General features: G+C 49.5%; 1 protein-coding gene across 1 annotated transcript in view; it reads left to right on the top strand.

The window, feature by feature from the left end:
• Window positions 1–21994, top strand: part of TSPOAP1 (TSPO associated protein 1) — a 2439191-nt gene that overhangs the window by 2146486 nt on the left and 270711 nt on the right. The window contains exon 26 of the mRNA XM_069226865.1: window positions 1656–1730. Within this exon, the coding sequence (XP_069082966.1) occupies window positions 1656–1730 (75 nt within the window). The remainder of the gene's footprint in view (window positions 1–1655; window positions 1731–21994) is intronic.

Raw genomic sequence — 21994 nt, 5'->3', positions numbered from 1 at the left:
ATGTTATGTCATGGTATGTTATGCTATGTTGTGTAATTTTTATGCTATGCAATGTTGTGTTATATTTTTTTATGTTATGCTTTGTGGCAGCTGAAGGGGCAGGAAACTCAATCCCCCAAGCTAGCATGGAATAAACACCAGGCAGCCAGGCCGCAGACACTTAATTTTTTTAACCTCTTTAACGCGCTCTAGGCCCTCCAAGGTCGGTATGCAAGGGGTGCGACAGTACAAAAAATATGCTGAATAAAGACGCTTATCTTATTTTCACTAGGGTGGAAGGGAAGGCAAAAGTGCATTGTATCTGTACAAAATATTCAGTGAACAGATAGGATTTATACAAGTTCACGCTTTTTGTGCCTGTTTACGCTGTGAACGCCATGACCACCGTACAGCGAGAAGCGGCGAGACAAAAGCAAAACAATTGTTCGCCTAGCTGAAGTATATCTGAGATTGTGCAATTATCCATGTAACAGGGGCAGTCTGCAAGGTGTGACAAAAACAGCCTCAAGGCGGGACACATGTAAAGCATTTACCAGTGACATCAAGTGAGTTCTGAAAGGCAAGCCCACGAGGAGTGAAAGTGATGGGCGTGAGGTGGGTGTGGTTAAAAGCCCACAATATTAACAATAGGTCAAAGTGCTAGCACGCTCGACCTGAAAAAATGCTGAAGCATTTTTTTTAAGTAGGGAGGACACGCAATACAGGAGCGAAAGAACCAGTGGGGGCAGAAGTAACATGGAGGACTCAAGTGAGGGTAGAAGTATAAAACATGGGGACGTGGGAGTGCAGCATAAGCAAAATGGGAAATGTGGTTGGGGAAGCCGTGGAAGAGGGTGCGGATGGGTGAAGATGCACAGATGGTGTGTGTATGGGGGAGCAAATGAGTGAAAGAGCCTAGTGGAGCTGGCACCAAGAAGCATATAAGGGCAAGCTCAATATGGAGGGTGGCTGGGAAGAAGCATATGTCGAGACAGAGCAATATGTAGCGTTAGGGGTGGGGTCAGTACATGAAGGAGACAGCAGCCATACTCCAGGAGAGGGGCAAACACAGGAAGACTGACAAATTAAATGAAGCTATAAAGGGTGACAATAAAACCAACAATGATAAACAATGGGAGGGGTGGGGGTCTTAGTTTACTGTTATGGTTTCTTGATTGTGTGACCATTATCGTGGTGTTGCCGTTTGTTGGCATTATTCATTTTCACCTAGATCCAACAAGTTGGCCCTATTATTTCTCTTTTTCAACATAAGGTTTGCATTTACATGATTAGTTTGATGTTAGTGTTATTGATTTAGAGTGGAATGTTACAGCCATTTACAGTATTGCATTATCTCTTCAAACATTTTTTGGTGTTTGATATTTTGCTCTTTCTGAGGTGTAAAAATCTCCTTTAAATTGTTTCTGTTTACAAAGTTACCTCTTCCTGGATGTTTTGCGAGAGGCAGTAACAATTTAAATGACGAATGCATCTGGGAGTTAAATGGTTTTTATATGAGGCACCTGTTTGGCTACTTGTGGTCCAGCAGTCAATAAATAGGAAAGGCTCATTAAGTGTCTTCACTCACTGTTTTATTTTTATTGCTTGTGTTCTGTCTCACAATGTTTTTCTCGTTGCTTGTTTTGATTTTTTCCTGGTTTGTCATGGATATAAAGAAGTGTTCAGCACTTTCCCACCTACTCCACACCGACTCGCCATCCCTCCTCCAAAACCCAGACGCTTGAAGAAAGGTCTGTCTTGCATGGACTTTGTATTTTAGACCTCCTTTATTTCACCTCCTTTGCTTACCTATACTATGTGTTTTAACATATCAGACATGAAAGCTTTTGATGCCATTTTTAATATAGTCTAAAAATTGGTATACTGACTTTTGTTTCACCTACCTGTTTTTTCAGTTAGGCAAGGCGGTATTTGCATTTCCTGAATGCCCAATTCGCATTTAGGAAATGTTTGATACATGTGCTTTGGAAATCGCAAATAGGAATTCCCTATATGCGATTTCCTATTTAGAGAATCACAATTTGGGATTCTCTAAATGGGGTCGCAATTTTAAGAAATTGCTATTTTTGCGATTCCTTAAAATTGCCCAGCGAATGCCTTTCATACATCTTGAAAGGCATTTTTGCATTTGCAAACAGCCAAATTTTACAATCCGCACCGTTTGCGACTGCAAAATTGCTAGATTCTTCTGGCCCATGGCTTTTTATGTGGTGTACCAATGTAGGAATACACCATGCAAACATTTCAGACAACCTTTCTTTCTTTAATAATCCCTAGTGTTCTGTTTTTGTGGTAGTGTGGTCAAACAACTTAGGCATATCAGAGGGGAGCATTGAACATTTGTTGTACACACCTCCATATTGGATGTCCCTGGACTGGCCTCTTGAACACAATAGAGATGAGGTTTTTGCTGGGCTGGAAGATCCCGAGGGACCCCAGGCTTGTGCTCCTCCATGTATCGGATGACTTGGGTGGCACAAGATATCAGAGGATGCTTCTTCGGTTGGTCCTCCCCCCACCCATATACTGGATGGAACCCTGCTGTGTTGATATGTATTGCGCTTCTGGGTCCAGTGCCTGTTTCGGCAAGGTTATATGTGCATGCACCTAAATTCCACCCAGTCTATCCATATCTTAAAGTTTTTCCTGGGACATCCTCTTGCTATATAGATTTGGCATTCCAGACCCATTCAAAAGTCCATGCCCTTGGCCCTTGTCTCTATAGAGGGGGCTGCCACGTCCCTTCAGGCCCTCACAATGTCTTGCTTGGCATAAATGAGGCCCAACCGAAGAAGCGCCCTCTGATATCTTGTGCCGCCCAAGTCATCCGATACATGGAGGAGCACAAGCCTGGGGTCCCTCGGGATGTTCCAACCCAGCACCCCATCACCCCACAATCCTCTCCCAAAGTGACAAAGAACCAGACAATGCCAAAACGTGTGACACAGGCTTCCCTGGGAGTCCTTACACCTCAAGCACCTCCCTTCGGGTATCAGGTCCATGCGATGGAACCAAACTCTAGTGTAGTATACATGGTGGGGCAACTTCAGTAGTATGTGTCTGAACTGAGAGGCTGTTACCGCCTCTCTGGGGGCCTCCAGCACCCCTTTCCAATTGTCATCTTCAAGACCACGTGCTCCTCCTGCCTAGCCCTCTGTACCGCCACCATGGGATCCAGTGTGATCCAGGAGGTTCCTCTGTAGCATCTTGTAGATTTAGGACAATTTATGCTCCTTAATATTGGTAAGGAGAAGTTTAGCTTCCAGTGGGAAGAATTCCGGGATATCAGCCTTTGCCTGGATAATGTTGACTTCTTTTGTGAATATTGGTTTTAAACCATGTGGCGCCTGTCACTGCGGCATGTTAGTTACAGACACAAAGTTTGTGTGTCTGTGGTATCTGGAGCACAACCATGACTCTAGTTCGTGCTCCAACTGCTGGGCCATGGCGCCAAAGACTTTGAGGAAGCGTTCCCTAAAGCTGTTAGTGGCCCAGCAGGCAAACCCGAGTCGCTCGACTCCTCAGAGTTCTCGGTTCCAGTCAAAGGATACTCACGGGACCTCTCCAGGAGCCCCAAGTCCTCTTCGTCCTACTCAAAGTCATCATGACACTCTGGTCAGAGGCAGAGTAGGTCAAAGCGAGGGAACATCAGCGTTTGAGATGCAGCTCTTCGAAGCCTGTGCATTGGCCGACTCCACGCCTCCCCACTTTTACAGGAGCTGGAGCTATATCGTTTTATTTTTCATCTGCTGGCTCAGCCGTCAGTACAGGGAGGGGCAGGGCAGGGCTACAGGAGGGAGGAGGAGAGAGAGTGCACCTAAGTGCCCATGTGTGTTTGGTGACCCGTCTCAGGCCGGCCAAACACACATGCACACTTCGGTTTCTCCAGTCTGGCTATGTTGAACAGCTGGACTGGAGAAACTGCACAGACCCCAGGGCTGTGTCTGCGAGGCAGTCACTGCCGCTCAGCCCAATCCTGACGCTGCTTTCATGCTATGTTTAGCATTAAGGCAGCGCCATGATTGCTGGGGAGCCTGTGCTGGTGCTCTGGTGAATGCTGGGACACCACATGGAGGGAAGAGGAGCGAGGCGGCAGGAGACAGAGACAGCGGTAAGGTAAGTTTATTTATTTTTATTTTCACCCCTCCGTCTCCATCCTCTCCCCCCACCCCATCCCTCCCATTGAGATTTGCAGCGGTCTTCCCCCACTTTTTGCTCACTGATACTGAGGTTTTTTAAACCAAGGTGCACTGGGTCCCTGCCTGACAGGTCCCCAGTGCTAGCGCTCTTTCTGTAAACAAGATAAAATGTGTACAGTTGCCACACACTACTGTAGCTCTGTATCTAGGGCCTCTGTACTGGAGAGGGTACGTAAGTGCTGCAGCGTTATTTGTGCCACCCTCAGTGATCCTCCTAAAAAGTTGCACACAACTGTCATTGCAGACTGCATGTCCTGTTGCAAGTCAGGCGAAAACACGACATGGCACTGCAAGAAGCTGACTCTATATACTGCACTAAAATGAAGTACACTGTGCAGAGAGTCCAGTGGGTCCCCAATTGATATTGCAGAGGCAAAAGTAGATAGGACTAATGCTCTATTTGTGGTAGGGTGGGTGAGCAGTTAGGCTTATCAGAGGGTAGTGCTTAGCATTTATTGTACTCACGGAGGTAATAAATGAGACACACACTCAAAGAATAAATCCAAGACCAATTTAGAAAAATAACTTTTCTTTTCCTATATGTTTCAAACCCATGAACCTGTAATCAAGTAAGTAGATTTATAAACAAAAATACTTTGCAGTTTCAAAAATCAGCACTTAATGCAATTTTTTAGTTCAGCAATGTTAGGAGGAAAAGAAGAATGCAGTTTTGCAGTTAAGTACACAACTTACTAATCCAGTCTTTGGGGTTTTATGTCAACACCAAGCAAGGTTCAAATCAGTACCAAGAGCGACACAGGGGCGGCTGGGTGCAGAGGCCGAATTCGGAGTCGGGTGCCCAATGTTAGCCAATGGAGACTGGGGGTGAACGAAGATGAACTGCTCATGGGGGAGTAAAGTGATGTCAAGTGTCGGTCTTCTGAGGTTGAGGTAAGACAAGGGGTGCCACATGGCTGCACCAAACTTACTCTCTCAGTGGCACAGAGAATGCCAACACAGCGTTGAGTGCCCAATGTTAACCAATTGAGACTGAGGATAATCGAAGATGCGCTGCTCACAGGTGAGTAAAGCGGTGTCAGGGGTCGATCTCCTGGGGTGATGTAAGCTTGGGGGGGGGACAAGACAGCACCAAACTTACAACCTCAGTGACACGGGCAGCCAGGTGAAGAGTGCCAACACAGCATCGGGCGCCCAATGTAGGTCAATGGGGTAGATCAGTTTTGGAAAAAGGCTTCAGGCTCAGGCCAGGAGGCTTAACAAACAAAACCCACAGCTGCCCAGGTAAGTTATCATGCTAGGGGACGTAAGGACACTGACAGTTCATCTCCCGAAGGCCCAGGGGCTCCGGGTGTAGGGGTGTCCTTTGGCATCGGGAACAGCTTACTGGGCAGGTCGCGGTCAGGGGGAGTCTTCGGTTTGAGTCTGCAGACTTTGAGGCAGAGTCCAGCAGGGGTCAGTCCACAGTGGCCTCGGACTTAGAATTGCTGGGAAACCTTCAGAGGACCGGTGGGCCACTTGGGCTCGGGCACTGGGTGTTGGGTGCAGAGATGGATCTGGAGGCAATTTTGCGGTTCCTCAGGGCATAGTTATTTTTCTTTTAAAGTTGGTTTCTTCTTGAACAGGTCTGCCATTCTCGGGAGATCTTGATCTTTGTTGGAGGCAGGCAGTCCTCACAAAGCTTTGAAGGTCGCTGGGCTGCAGGGCAGGTTGTTGTTTTGCGCAGGATCGTTGAGGGCTGCAGACAGACTGGTAGGGCTGGGCCCAACTCAGTTGGTTCCTGCAGTCTTCTCTGCTGATGCGACTCCGTAGTGTCCGGCTCTTCTTAGGTCATCAGGAATCTGAGTTCTAGGGGTCAGTGGTGCCACCTATATACTCAATTTAGGGGCGTTACATGGCGTGCCAGATGGTAGCCAATGGGCTGACCACCTTTTTCTGAGTGGGCATAACCTAACCGTTCTGGCCTAATTCCTTCCAAACAAGATGGAGGAGTTTAAAACTTAGTGTCTGTAGGAGGCTGCCCTGGTTTGTAGTGGGTACCTTGGGTACTTACACCTTATACCAGGTTCAGTTATCCCTTATTAGTGAAGTAGTAGTGTTCTAGCAGCTTAGGCTGATAGAGGTAGCTATAGCAGAGCATCTTAGGCTGAATTGGAGACATGCAAAGCTCCTGCAATACCACTCATAGTCACACAGTACTTATACACAACTAAAGACAATACTCAGTGTTACCAAAAATAAAGGTAGTTGTAGGAAGTTGGATCTGTATATACTATCTCAAAGTGAGAGATAGTGTGCACAGAGTCCAAGGGTTCCCCGTAAAGGCTGATAGTGGCAAAATTAGATACTACTAATGCTCTATTTTGTGGTAGTGTGGTCAAACGCAGGCTTATCAGAGGGTAGTGTTAAGCATTTGTTGTACACACACAGGCAATAAATGAGGAACACACACTCAAAGACTTAACTCCAGGCCAATAGGTTTTTATATGCAAACAATATTTTCTTAATTTATTTTTAGAACCACAGGATTCAAATTTGAGGTAAGTACGTAAAGTGCAAGGTACTTCAAACAGGTAAGTATGGAACTTTGATTTAAAACAGCAGTACACACAGTTTTGGTTAAAATGGCAAATAGCTATTTTAAAAGTGGACACTGCAAAAATCAACAGTTCCTGGGGGAGGTAAGTTTTGTTTAGTTTCTCAGGTAAGTAAAGCACTTACACAGTCAGTCTCCTGGGCATAGGCAGCCCACCGTTGAGGGTTCAAGGCAACCCCACAGCCACAGCACCAGCAACACAGGGCCGGTCGGGTACAGAGGTCAAAGGAGGGCCCAAAACACATAGGCACCTATGAAGAACAGGGGTGCTCCGGTTCCAGTCTGCTAGCAGGTAAGTACCTGCGTCCTCGGGGAGAAGACCAAGTTTTTTTTTTTTTTTTTTTTTTTAGCACGGGGGGGGCACACTCAAGCACACAAAACACACCCTCAGCGGCATAGGGGCGGCCGGGTGCAGTGTGCAAAGTAGGCGTCGGGTTTCCTGTAGAAATCAATAGAGGGACCCGGGGATCACTCTGGCGATGCAGGCAGGCACAGAAGGCTTCTCGGCCAGCCACTGACTGGGCTAGGATGAGGGCCGCCTGCTGGTCACTCCTGCACTGGTAGGTGGTTCCTCTCGGTCCAGGCGTCAGGTTCCTTTGTTACCAGGTAGTCGTGGTCAGGGGGAGCCTATGGATCCTCTCTGCAGCCGTCGCTGTGGGGGTGCAGGGGGTCGACTCAGGGTGTCCACGTTGTAGGAGTCGCCTGGGAGTCCTCTCTGCAGTGCTTGTTGTCCTGAACTCGAGCCGGGGGCGTCAGGTGCAGAGTGTGCAGACTCATGCTTCTGGTGGGAAGTGAGAGTCTCTTTAAAGTTGCTAATTTGTTGCAATTTTGTTGCTGTTTCTGGCCAGAGCCACTGTCCTCGGGAGGTTTTTGGTCCTTTAGGTGCAGGTCCATCCTCTGAGTCCTCAGAGGTCGCTGGTCCCGCTTGATGCGTCGCTGTGCAGGTTCTTTGAGTCTGGAGACAGGCCGGTAGAGCTGGGGCCAAGTCAGTTGTCATCTCTGTCGTCTCTGCGGGGCTTTCAGGTCAGCAGTCCTTCTTCTTCTTGTAGGTTGGAGGAATCTGATTTCCTGGGTTCAGGGTCGCCCCTAATTACTGAATTTAGGGGTGTGTTTAGGTCTGGGGGGCAGTAACCAATGGCTACTGCCCTGGAGGGTGGCTACACCCTCTTTGTGCCTCCTCCCTGAGGGGATGGGGCACATCTCTATTCCTACGGGGGGAATCCTCCAAAACCAGATGGGGGATTTCTTAAGGCAGGGGTCACCTCAGCTCAGGACACCTTAGGGGCTGTCCTGACTGGTGGGTGACTCCTCCTTGTTTTTCTCATTATCTCCTCCGGACTTGCTGCCAAAAGTGGGGGCTGTGTCCGGAGGGGCGGGCATCTCCACCAGCTGGGATTCCCTGGAGCGTTGTAACAACAGGCATGAGCCTTTGAGGATCTCCGCCAGGTATTACAGTTCCTGCAGGGGGAGGTGAGAAGCACCTCCACCCAGTGCAGGCTTTGTTCCTGGCCACACAGTGACAAAGGAACTCACCCCATGTGGCCAGAAGCCCGTCTGGTTGTGGCAGGCTGGCATGAACTGGTCAGCCTAACATTAGGAGTCTGGCATGCAGGGGGCATCTCTAAGATGCCCTCTGTGTGCATTTTACAAGAAATCCCACACTGGCATCAGTGTGCATTGATTGTGCTGAGAAGTTTGATACCAAACTTCCCAGATTTCAGTGTAGCCATTATGGAACTGTGGAATTCGTAATTGACAGACTCCCAGACCATATACTCTTTTTGGCTACCCTGCAATTAGATTGTCTAAGGTTTGTGTAGGAAAGTACCATCTTCCTTGACATGTTACCCCCATTTTTACCTGTATTTCAGCATGTTTTTGCCTGTCTCACTGGGATCCAGCTGGTCAGGACCCCAGTGCTCATAGTTTATAGCCTAATGTGTGTGTCTGTGTAGTGCTTAACTGTGTCACTGAGGCTCTACTAATGAGAACCTCAGTGCTTATGCTCTCTCTGCTTTTAAATTTGTCACTGTAGGCTAGTGACTTCATTTACCAATTTTAATTGACACACTGGACCCGCTTATAAGTCCCTAGCATAGGGTACCTAGTTACACAGGGCATGGAGGTTCCAGGAGATCCATATGGGCTGCAGCATTTCTTTTGCCACCCATAGGGAGCTCAGACAAACCCTTGCACTGGCCTGCCATTGCAGCCTGCGTGAAATAACGCACATGTTATTTCACAGCCATTTTCACTGCACTTAAGTAACTTATAAGTCCCCTAAATGTCTAACCTTCTCTTGCTGAAGGTTAGGTGCAAAGTTACTAAGTGTGAGGGCACCCTTGCATTAGCAAAGGTGCCCCCACATAGTTCAGGGCCATTTTGCAGGACTTCGCAGACCAAGTCCAGAAGTCGAAAGAAGTTCCAGGAAGGACAGGAGCCCCTGCCAACCCAGAAGAGGGTGCAAAAGAAAAGGCCACGGTTAGGCGAAGACTGCAGAAATTCACCCTAGGAAGATGCCAGCGGGTTCCTGCATAATGCAAAGGATGTAACACATCGTGAAGATGGATGCAGACGTGATTTCGTGTTGGAAGTCGCCAACAAGCCTTGAGTACGACAAAAGTGTGTTTTGCGTCAAAATGGCACTGGCTGAACCCAGGAGGGACCTGGGGGCCTCAACTCTGTGTGAGGAGGAAGAGGGGGCTCTCAGCATTTAGAGAGCCCTCAGGATGCCAGGCAGCACCCACGGGAGTCCCAGGACACGGGGACAAAGAAGGTGCAAAACACTGTTGGTGCAGCACAACAAAGGAAGGTCCCACGCCGTCGGAGAACAACTCAGCGAGTTGAGCATTGCAGGATGGAGTGCTGGGGACCTGGGCCAGGCTGTGCACGAAGGAATTTTGCAAATAGGATAGTGAGGCCTCAGGAGGTGAAGAAGACGCAGTACACAGGGGTACCGTCGCTCTCAGGGAAGGCAAGGACTTACTTCCTCCAAATTGCATCAGCAGGACCTCAGGACAGGCTATGTCGATGGGGTCCAACCTCTGTGTCCTTAGGAGCACGCTCATCGATGTGAGAGGAGTCCAAGGGTACCGGTCGTCGTCTTAGAAGGCCCCTGCTGGAGCAGGGGAGTGACTCCATCACCCCACAGGAGATTTCTTCAGTCCTTCTGGTGCAGGATGAAGACAGGGAGTACTCTGAGTGTGCACACTGTGGAAACTGTTGCAGTTGCTGGCGGGAGCTTAAAGTTGCAGAAGAAAAGTATCCCTTTTGGATACTTTGCTGTTACAGCAGTTCCTGGAGCAGGCTGCGGTTGATCCGAGGTCAGAGGATGAAGTAGTAGTTGAAGTAGTAGTTGCAGAGGATTCCTTCTGGAAACTTGCAAGTAGAATCTGAAGAGAACCCACAGGAGAGAACCTAAATAGCCCTGAGAGGGGGATTGGCTACCTTATCAGGTAAGGACCTATCAGGAGGGGTCTCTGACGTCACCCGCTGGTACTGGCCACTCTGAGTCCTCCAGAGTGCCCCCACACCTTGCAGAGCAAGATGGCTGAAGTCTGGGGCACACTGGAGGAGTTCTGGGCACCACCCCTATTCGCGCCAGAGCATGGGACAAGTGGTCCCTGAACTGGTGTAGACTGGCTTATGCAAGGAGGGCACCATCTGTGCCCTTCAAAGCATTTGGAGAGGCTGGGGGAGGCTACCCCTCCCCAGCCTGTAACAACTATTTCCAAAGGGAGAGGGTGTAACACCCTGCTCCCAAAGGAAATGCTTTGTTCTGCCTTTCTGATACTGAGCTGCTCAGACCCCAGGAGGGCAGAACCCTGTCTGTGAGGTGGCAGCAGCTGTAGCTGTAGCTGCAGTGCAAACCTCAGAGAGCTGGTTTGGCAGTACTGGAGGGCCACAGTGGAGCCCTCTGGATGCATGGAATTGGCTCCCCAATACCAGATTTGGAATGGGGGGACAATTCCATGATCTTAGACACCTTACATGGCCATATTCGGAGTTAACATTGTGAAGCTACATATAGGTATTGACCTATGTGTAGTGGACAAGTGTAATGGCATCCCTGCACTCACAAAGTCCAGGGAAATGGCCCTGAACTATGTGGGGGCATGTTTGCTAGTGCAAGGGTGCCCTCGCACTTCGTAACTTTACACCTAACCTTCAGCAACTGATTGTTAGACATTTAGGTGACTTATAAGTTACTTAAGTGCAGTGAAAATGGCTGTGAAATAACGTATACGTTATTTCACGCAGGCTGTAGTGGCAGTCCTGTGAAAGGGTTTGTCTGAGCTCCTAATGGGTGGCAAAAGAAATGCTGCAGCCCATAAGGATCTCCTGGAACCCCAATGCCCTGGGTACCTTGGTACCATATACTAGGGACTTATAAGGGTGGTGCAGTGTACCAATTGAAAGTGGTAAATGAAGTCACTAGCCTATAGTGACAAATTTAAAAGCAGAGAGAGCATAAGCATGAGGTTCTGATTAGCAGAGCCTCAGTGGCACAGTTAAGCACTATACAGACACACACATTAGGCCATAAACTATGAGCACTAGGGTCCTGACCAGCAGGATCACAGTGAGACAGGCAAAAACATAGTGACATACAGGTAAAAATGGGAGTAACATGCCTAGAAAGATGGTACTTTCCTACAGTGTCCACTTTAGCTCAACCACTTTAGGAGTGGGACTGGCATGAGGTGGGCACTCCTCCTAATTTACCTAATTTACCCACCTGTGCTGCTGCCAGAAGTGGGCTCAAGGTGGTGGGTTGATCACCTCCACCATCTGAAGAGACCTGGGTTGCATTACTAAGCCGGAAAGGCCTTTGAAGCTCCCGGCCCTGAAATGTCCATCTTGCCTGGGAGTGGAGGTAGCTCCTCTGCCCACTGCACTGGCTCTCACCGTAAGGGTCCAGAAACGTGTCTGTGGTGGCTTGAACTGGTCAGGACCAGTCAGTCAATACACCAGTAGCTGTTGGATTTTCAAGGGACACCTCTAAGGTGCCTCTGTGTGCATTTCTTAATAAACCCATCTCTGGAATCATTAAGGGTTTATTATTCTGAGATGTTTGCTACCAAACATCCAATGGTTCAAAGAAACCAGCTGGGGAACTCGTAGTGTCCAGTGCCCCGCACATGCATTTAAAATGGCTTCATTTGTACTTACTGTGTCTCAGAATTGGCAGTGGCATAGCAGGGCCATATCCACTCATACATATATGCCCTCATATGTAATATAATGCACCCTGCCTTAGGGCGGTAAGGTCTGCTAGAGGCTTAACTCACATATATTGCATGAAGTGTTAGGGGACATGGCACACATGCTTTGTGCCGTGTCATGTTTTAAATTTTGGGAGCACCATGTCATGTAGTCTGCCTAAGGTTGGTGCTGGGTCCCTCAGGGTGGCACAAGTTGTGCTGCAGCTCTGAGAGGATCTCTTCAGTAGCCATGCCCTACATACAGGGGTACCATTTACTAGGGACGTATAGGGAACCTAATGGCTTGGTATGGCCTGGTCACTTTGGGATCAAGTGACCAGGGGCCAGATGTAGCAAAGGTTTTTACCCATTCTGTGTAAATGGGAAAAGGTGTTCGTACATATGGCCCCAGGTGTCTTGTTTTAGGGAAGGAACTCCGGCACTGCTGACCTGATTAGCAGTAACCCAAGTGCACTTCAGTCAAAGTTGCATCTAGTGGGTTGTACTGCAACCAGAACTGAGCTCCCTACACAAGCCCAACCCCTCAGCCAACATGCCAGACTCAGCCAAACCTGGGAGAGTCTTCCTGATCTGTCAGGCGAGGAAGAGTAAGGGAGCAGGCTGCATGGTTGCAGGGCCTACTCTGCCTCAAACCCTACTGTTCAGGTCATTTCCTTTGGGAAGCTGGCCCACCTCCACAGTGTTTGGACTTCATTTAGAATGTTCTTAGTTTGCTTTTTCCCAAACCATGAGATGAGAGGTGTCCACCTCTGCTAACCCTATCTTAGCCAGGGCAACACCCAGCTTACCCACAAATGGAGTAACCCCACCTTGGTCAACAGGGTCAGGGGGCCTAGCTTGCTATTTGACATGGGGTTTGACCACCATGCCAAGCATATTGCAGCTGTAGGAAAATACCCTCTTTTTGGCATGGTTACCCCCACTTTTTGCCTGCTGTCAGTGTGTTGTGACTGTGTTCACTGGGATCCTGCTAACCCGGAACCCAGTGCCTGTGCTCTCTCCCTCTAAATTTGGTTGTAATTACTTTACACACCCCACAATTTGCATACTGGTGCCCTCCTGCCTCCTGCTCCAGCGACGTGCGAGTCCTTTCCAAGTGTGCTGAGTGGGCCTTACTGTAACTCTTGTGCTTGCTGCCTGTGAGTTGCCTGTGGGGACTGCACCCTCGACGTCTAACTCTGGGACTCCCCTTCTTGGGTTGAGTCCCCTCAGACCTTCTTGGTCCCCAGCAGCTCTGCAACTCTTCTTCTGCAACTATTGTATTTGCCAAGGCTTGTTGGAGGTTTTTCACACACCACTGACTGACTGCAACTCTTCTTCCAAGGTGGGACAACAACTGCATCACTTCTGGAACTCTTCTTCTGCTCGTGTGCTGCATAACGGACTCCTGGTCATCACCGTCAAGCTGGTCCTGCATCTCAAGAAGGGTGGGTAGTGGCCCCTGCTCCAACCGGACACTCCAACTGGAACTGGACTTTGTCCCCTTCATTTGCAGGTCCTCTACTGTCAGGATCCATCTTCTGTTTCTTCCAATCTTGTTTGGGTCTTGCACAGTCCTTTTACAAAGTTTACCTGTGGGTTTGGGAAAAACAAGGTACTTACCTCTTCTCTCCTGGTCGCTGGGGGGCACTCTGGTACTTACCTTTTGGGGTTCCTAGTTCCTCCAGCTCCCCTCTACAGATTCCACTTCCGAAGGTGGGGGCCTGCTGTTCGCATTACATTTACTGTATATGATTTGGTCTCCCCATAGGATCTCTATTATTTACTTTTTCACTGTTTTCTATTGCTTTCTATGCCCATTCCTGATGACTAATAAAGTGCCTTTATTTTTGTAGCACTGTGTGGTTCCTTCAAGTGTGTATGTTCTGTATGAATATACATGGTATTGCATAAGCTTTGCATGTATCCTAGATAAGTCTTGCCTGCTCATCCATAACTACCCCTAGTGAGACTGGTTTCCTAGACATTGACTACACCTCACTAATAGGATGTACCTGGACCTGGTATAAGGTGGTAACACCATAGGTGCTTACCGCACACCAGGCCAGCTTCCTACATTGGTGGTGCAGCGGTAGGGTAAAGACTTGCAATTGCCTTACCACTCTGTCACTAGGTACTTTACACAGGAAAGACCATTTACTAACTGTAGGTACACTATGCACTTAGTGTTAGGGAACTAGGGCCAGATGTAGGTAGGAAAAAAATAGCGAGTCGGAAATTGCGATTCAATGCGAATCGCAATTTCCGACTCGCAAAATGGAATCCAAGAAAAAAGTGCGACACCAATTTGCGACTCGCAAATGATGTCGCACTGCATTTTGCGAGGTCGCTTTTTGCGAGCTCGCAATTTGCGAGTCGGGTGACGCAAATTGCGACTGGCCCGCAAATTGCCTACAGGTGCAGCATAACAGTTGGGAAATACACTTCCTGGCTCTTGGTGATGACATCAGAACCAGGAAGTCATCAAATACACCTGGGAGGAGGGAGGACCACACCCTTTCCAAACTGCAGTGCAACACCCTGGAGAGAGAGAGGACCTGCTGCTACTATGGAGGAAACAGGCAGTGCTGGGAGAAGAAGAAAACTTAAGTTTTCTGACAAAGAACTGGAGGTGCTCACTGAGGAATGCTGCCAGCACCATGACAAACTGTTTGGGAAGGCAGCCCTGAGTGTCCCAGACACAGAAAAAAAGAAGATTTGTCTGAAAATCCAGGACCGGATTAATGCCATAGGGGTGAGCCACTGTACACTGGAGGAAATTAAAAAAAAAAGGTGGTATGACCTGCGCTCCAGGACAAAGGAGAGGGTGGCAGAGCGGCTCAGAGAAATGAGGGGCACCGGAGGAGGCCCATCCGCCGTCCCACCACCCACAGCCATTGAAGCAATGGTGGAGCAGACCCTGGAGCCTGAGGCCGTTTCTGAAATGGGAGAAGAGGACAGTTCTGCGCCAGGGACATCCAAAAGTGAGTACCATGAGATATTCATTCACACCTACAAATGCAGTATCCACACTCTCCCAGTACACAGCATCAGGCACAACCAGACTAGCTCCATTCCAGTCTAGCAACCACTAGAATGCTGCATTATGGGCAATGTAGTACAGTAGTCAGCATATAGGCAAATGTTTATTATGAGGCATACAACAGATGTGAGAGACTGACAGTGTATTCCCTATGTCCCACAGGTTTCCCACACGACACCCCCAGCAGCGACAACATGCAGGGAGGAGACAACAGGCCAGAGACAGTGCAGGAGGCTGCAGCAGAAATTCCTGGGCCCAGCAGGACACCACCACAGTCCCCTCAGGAACAAGAGCAGAAAATGGGGGAAGCTCACACAACCCCTGGCCCCAGCCCCACAGCAAGTCGTCCAGAGCCAGCAGCACGACAAAGGTGCAGACACAGACTCCAAGTTCTGGTGGTGCCCCAGGAGGAGATAGGGGAGGCAGCAATGTCAGGAGTAGAGGGATCCCTCCTTAACGGTCAGCGCCTGCAAAACAGACAATTGCGGTCAATATCAAGTACATTGCACAGAATGGAGAGCAACATGACCACTGGCCTGGCTGAAGTGAACGCACAGTTCACTAGACTGAATGATAATGTGGGGGATCTCACCCAGGCCATCCGCCAACTTGTTACGGAACTGGTGGCAGAAAGACACAGCGCAAGGCGCAGGGAGCACCACACAGTGGCACGCTTTGACCCCATGGCAGCATCTTTTAGGCGTCTTGCTACAAACACTACTGGCCTGTCTAGACGGACCGTGAGTCTACAGGTAGAACTTGGCCACTTTGCAGGGGATGTGGCACGTGGCCTTGGCCGCATCAGCCACACAGTGGACTTGTTGGAAGCTAGGCAGGTGGCAAGGGGCACAGGTGAGACCCCTCAGGACAGTGAGGAGGGGTCCACAATAAGCAGTGCTGAGGAGTGCAAGTGCACGGCAGGGGTCAGCTGACCCACCTGGGATGAACCATGCTGGGCGCACAAGGAGGAGGGTGTAGGCCATCAGACAGCATGACTCATGAGGCACATGATGTGAATGTGTCCTCATTACGTTTGGACATGTACAGACCTTAACGGACAGCACTTTTCATTCATTATTTAGTTAACAAATAAAAAAGGTTTTGTTTGTTCCACTACACAACTGGGCTCTGTTTGTGTGACATCAGTGAGTGTGGTGACAGTTGCCACGTACCTGCCAAAATATTGGGTTTCTATGTGGTCCCGTCTCTGTATGCCTTGATTTGAAATGCTTCTATCCCCAGGCTGTCGATGTGGTAGCTCTTGCTCCTCATCCTCCGAATCTGTGTCTTCAGGGGTGAGATGTAGCCCATGTCTGGTGGCAATGTTGTTTAGGATTGCACATGCGCCAACGATCTTGAATGCTGTAACTGTGGCATACTGGAGCGCACCTCCACTTTTGTGGAGGCATCTGAATCTTGCCTTTAACAGTCCAAAGGTCCTCTCGGTGACAGTTCTGGTCCGCCGATGGGCACTGTTATATCGCCTCTCATTCTCATTGCCAGGCGTTAGGTACGGGGTAAGTATCCATGGTCTTAGCGCATATGCACTGTCACCTGTTTGGCAAAAATAAGCAATGTTAGCAGGGCATGGATGGTTTCTACAGTGACCTGTATGTATGGCTTCAGGGTGTATTCACCAATACCTAATAGATATCCGTCTCCAAACTTCCCACGTTCTAGGCGTTGGTGTATCCCACTGTGCCTGAATATGTAAGAGTACTCCTTGGAAATTTGGCTACAATGTCAGTGATGACATTATGGGCGTCGCATACCACCTGGATGTTTAGTGAGTGGGTACATTTCCTATTGCGGAACACATATTCCAGATTTGCAGGAGGGCAGATTTGTATATGTGTCCCGTCCTCACACCCTATTACATGGGGGAAGTTGGCAATTCCGTAGGAGTCCAACTTGATGCTGTTAATTTATGCCTCATTCCTGGGTAGGTATATGTATCTGGACATGTGTGTGAGTATGGCATCTAGGAAACACCGGACGAATCGTGAGAGTGCACTTTGGGATACCCCACCTGCCACTGCAATAACCCCCTGATAGCTACCCGAAGCCATGAGGTGCAGTGAGCATAGCACTTGCACGTGTGGGGATGGCGCTGCCGCGCATTGTCTGTCGTTGAAGCTGAGGATTGAGTAGTTCAATTAATTCTAATATTGCTGCACTACTCAGTCTATATTTGTCATAAATCTCCTCCTCAGTTTGTTGGAAAAGTGTCTGCCTGGTCCGGTACATTCTCTCCTGTCTCTGGCTTCTCCTCCTCATCTGCTGGGCGACGTGGACTCTCCTCCTCCATGCTATCACATACAGTTCAGCCATTTTGAGGAACCCAGGTGCCTTCTGGGTCTCCTTTTATACTTTGGTTCTGGTTACCACCTGCTCTGACTTAGTGGTAATTTGGGTGTGCAAAATGGGCTTTTTGCGACTAGTCGCAATTTGCGAGTGGCTTTTTCATATGGTTTGCGACTCGCAAATTGCGTCTTCCTCTTTGCGGGTCGCACAATGAGGTCGCTATTTTTGCGAGTCAGTAATGGCTCGCATCGCAATTTGCATTTCGGAAATGGGATTTTTGCATCCCATTTCGGATTTTACGAAGTCGCAAATTGCGAATTGGGCCATTTGCGACTCGCAAAACTTTGCTACATCTGGCCCCTAGTTACCTAAGTTTGGGTAAGCTAAGGTCTGGCATAGCCTTGCTCCAAACTTTGCTGAGAGCCTAGTGTTAGAGTAGTTAGGGACTCCTACATCACTCTAGCTAGACAACATGTCCTCAGTAGAGGACACCTCTCATGACCTGTGCTCCCAATATGGGGGTCTAACTTTCCAAGAGTTGAGGGAGAGGTGTGCTGAGAGAAAACTGAAGACAGGGAGACATCCCAATAAGAGTCTGCTGCTAGGCCTACTTCTCCTGGCTGACCAGGACAATGCTGGTAGCCAGGAGGAAGAAGTAGAATCTGCCCCCCCCCCCCCCCCCCCCCCCAGTGCTAGAGAGAGAAGAGTTAAACACTGAAGATGGTCAGAAAGTACCCAGGGAGGATCAGAGGGAACCTAGAAACACTCACAGTCCTGTTAGGAGCACTACTGGTAGTGGGAAGGGGGTCATACAAGTAGGCCCACCATTGTCCCTAGAGGACTGGTTAAGATGGTTTCCAAAAATCGGAACAGATCCTCCACTGTACATTCTCATGTCTCCTCAGTCTCTAAGGGGACCCACTGCTCAGCTTCAGGTGAGGACTCCCTAGACAGGAAGCTCAGACAACTGAAACTGGAGGAGGCTAACCTGAGGCTCCAGCCCTAGATACGGAGACCTTGGCACTGGAGAGAGAGAGACAGGATACGGGGTTAGCACCCCATGGTGGCAGCAGTTTTAGCTTCAGGGACACTAGGGTCAGGGAGGACTAGTTTGACTCCAGGAACCTGGACAATGTAGTCCCCCCTTACAAAGTAGGGGATGACATCTACAAGTGGTTCACTGATTTGGAGAGGGCCTGAAAGGTACAGAGGGTCCCCGAAAGGCAGTGGGCAGCAGTTGTGTGGCTCTCCTTCTCTGACAGGGGTAGGGACAGACTCCTTACTGTCAGAGAAGAAGATGCCAACAGGCCTTGGCAACGACAAACAGACTTGATACACAGGTGTTCCATCCAAGCAGCTCCAGCAAAGGACCACAATCTTCCTAGTTGCAATGAAGACAGACCTCTGAAGAACCACAGAACCACCACCTGTGTTACACAGCCTTGGAGACCCGTGGGACAGCAGGATCCACAAACTGATCGTTGAGGATGAGATGCCTGCGGGTGCAGGGGATTGACTTCTTCAATCCAAGGGAGATTCCTTCTGGATGTCCTTAGTGCAGGGCAGAGTCCTTGTGACTCTGGAGGATGCACAGTGATGGAAGTTGGAGAGTCCTTCCAATACCTGGGGACAAAGTTGTATTAGGATCCCTCCGACCACTAGCAATCTTGTTTTGGTTCCTGGTGAAATCCAGCAGCAGAATCTGGTGTCCAGGTCGCAGAAGTGTCTTGAAGAAGAATCTTGCAGACAAATCTAGGGTCCCACCCTCATGGGAGCCCTTAAGTCACCCAGGAAGGGGGTTGGACAACTTCTGCAGTTACTCACTTATCTGATAGAGACTTCTTGCTGCAGATTCCTTACCTTAGAATTTCCTGGCATCTGCTTGGAATCCGGAATTTTTGCTGAGTAGTACCCTATGCGTGCCATCGGGTGGCATTGTTCGGATCCGTGTGGCATTGTTGGAGCCGTCTGCGACATAACAGTTGCTTATAAAGGCACCACACCGTGGCGCATACGTAAGCTCTTTTCCTTCCACGGCGGTTATGTGCAGATCCGGTATCGAGCTACCCTCTGTCTTTTTTGATAGGCCTATTTGATAGAGACTTCTAGCTGCAGATTCCTTACCTTAGAATTCCCTGGCGTCTACTTGGAATCCGGAATTTTCCTGCTGAGCAGCACCCTGTGCACGCCGTCGGGTTGCGCCGTTTGGATCCGTGTGCATCGTCTGGCTCTTCATGGCGATGTCAGCATCGTTGGAGCTGTCAGTGACATCACGGTCTTCTATATAGGCACCACCACGGCGCTCATACGTCAGGTCTTTTCCTTCCTCGGCGGTTAAGCGCAGGTCTGGATAGAGCTAACCTTTTTTCAGCTTTTATTTTTTTAAGGATTATTCAATTGTCTGTGGAATGACTTCGAGAAAGACTGGATTTAAACTGTGTGGTGTATGTCATTGCACCATGTCGGTCACTGATCCAGACCAGGTTTGTCTCTGGTGCCTCTAGAAGGATCAGGATTCGAAGTCATGTTCCGACTGTCGGGCCATGGATCCAAAGGCCTTGAGAGAGAGAGATCTCAAACTTCTAGCGGCCTGGCAGCCGTCTTCGGTTAGCGCGTCTCCGAGGAGGTCACGGTCCCGCTCTAGGACGAGGTTGCCGCACTGCTCCAGGAGCCCCAAGTCATCTTCCTCACATTCGAGGTCTTCGGGGCATTCAGGTAAGAGGCACAAAAAGAAGAAGAAATCCAAGAGGAGTTCGACTTCGCCATGCCCGTCGACCTACAAGGCGTCTAGGGAACATCGACGTTCCGAGCGTGGCTCCACAGAGCCGTCACCAGGGCCGACTCCGCGTCTTCCCTCCTTTCTGGGAACCGGAGCGACCCCTGCTCAAATTAATGAATTTTATGAGGCTATGCACCTTGTTTTTTAGTGGACTGCACACTTGGGTGGGTCTTCGGGCCCGTGGTGTCAGCAGGGGCCCCATCGTAGTCGACACCGGCGGGTTTGGCGCCATTGGAGATCCCAGGATCCGATAGTGAATCTGGACTGGTGCCGGGTTCTCACAGTCGACCTCCTCCGGTGCCGGGCTCAACCTCTGCCCTCCCTCCACCACTGGCACCCACTGGTGGTGTTAGACCCATCCTCATTCAGGATGGTCCGGAGCCGACATCATATGACGCCGATTTCGACTGAGGTTTATTCAGAACAGCCAGGCACAAGAGAGAAGTGGGAGGGTCTGAGGACCCTTTAGAATATGGATTGGAGCATGAACAGGACTGGTATGAGGATCTAGGGGAAGCCAGTGGACTGGATACTTCTCCAGATGCTGGCATGTTCTCTCCTCCCGCATCTTATGCCATTGTGGTGCATAGGGCAGCTGAGGTCTTGGACCTAGACTTCCCTATGGTGCCAGTCAGGACTAATCTCCTGACGGAGGTGCTTCATCCGGGGGTTGCTACATCAGAGCCGATGTTACCCTTCAATGAAGCCCTCACAGATGTCCTTCTGGGACATGGGCCAAACCCAGCACAGAGGCTGTGAATATGTCAATCGGCTGCCGCCATAGATCAGCTCCAAACGACCCAAGTTTCCTCATTCAACACCCCACCCTGGAGAGCTTGGTGGTCCAAGCCTCCACTTCCCGTGGTGCCTTCCCTTCCTCCCCCCTGTATGGGAAATCCAAGAGCCTGGACCACATTGGAAAGAAAAAATGCCTGGCATTGAGGTCGGTAAACACCTCTTGCCTATTGGGCCATTTTTCCCATACTTTATGGGATACAGTGGCACAAATGCTGCCCCAGGTCCCGGAGGGTGTACGGGACACTCTCACCCAAGCTTTGAAGGATTGGAGAGATGCAGCCAAGTTTACCATCAGGTGAGGCTTGGACACGACCGACTTGCGGGGTACAGCGATTTCTTCAACAGTGGCCCACCGATGCCTGGCTACTACCACTGGCTTTTCGGGGGATGTCCAGTCAAACTTGATGGACATGCCTTTTGATAGCTCACGCCTTTTTGGTGAGAAGGTAGACTCTGCACCTGAAAGGTACAAGGATTCTCGAGCTACGGCCAGATCCTTGGGCCTCTCAGCGCTGGCTTGCCAGCAGTCTTCCTGTCGCCCCTTTCGAGGCTTCAGGAGGGGCGTGGTACCACGCCAGCCACAGGTTAGCTACTGTCCTCTGGCTTCACAGCATCCCGTGCCAGGACAAGGTCGTGGTACCTTCAGACCCAGAGGGTTTAGCCACAGGTCAGCCACCACCCAGCCCCTCTCTTCCACAAAGCCCAACCCTCCTAGTATAGTTCTGCAAGACCATGTCCGTCCAGTTGGAGGGAGGATTCAATTTTATCTCCCTCACTGGCAGTCCATAACAGCGGACAAACAGGTCTTCCAAATCATACAGAAGGGCTATTCCCTCCCTCAATCCCTCTGGTAAAATTTGATCTCGATGATCTGATGGAGGATCATTTGATCTTACTCCGCAAGGAAGTTACGGCTCTCGTGGCCAAGAGAGCCATAGAAATTGTCCAGATGTCAGAAGTAGGCAGTGGTTGTTTTTCCTGCTACTTTCTGATAAAAAAAAAGAGGTCTTAGTCTATCTTGGATTTAAGGGACGTCAATCTCTTCCTCAAAAAGGAGAAATTCAAGATGCTCACTCTTGCTCAGGTCTTGTCTGCCCTAGACCAAGGAGACTG

This window comes from Pleurodeles waltl, chromosome 3_2 (assembly GCF_031143425.1).
Source record: "Pleurodeles waltl isolate 20211129_DDA chromosome 3_2, aPleWal1.hap1.20221129, whole genome shotgun sequence".
NCBI classification, from domain to species: domain Eukaryota; kingdom Metazoa; phylum Chordata; class Amphibia; order Caudata; family Salamandridae; genus Pleurodeles; species Pleurodeles waltl.
This window is presented reverse-complemented; position numbering and strand designations above follow the sequence as displayed.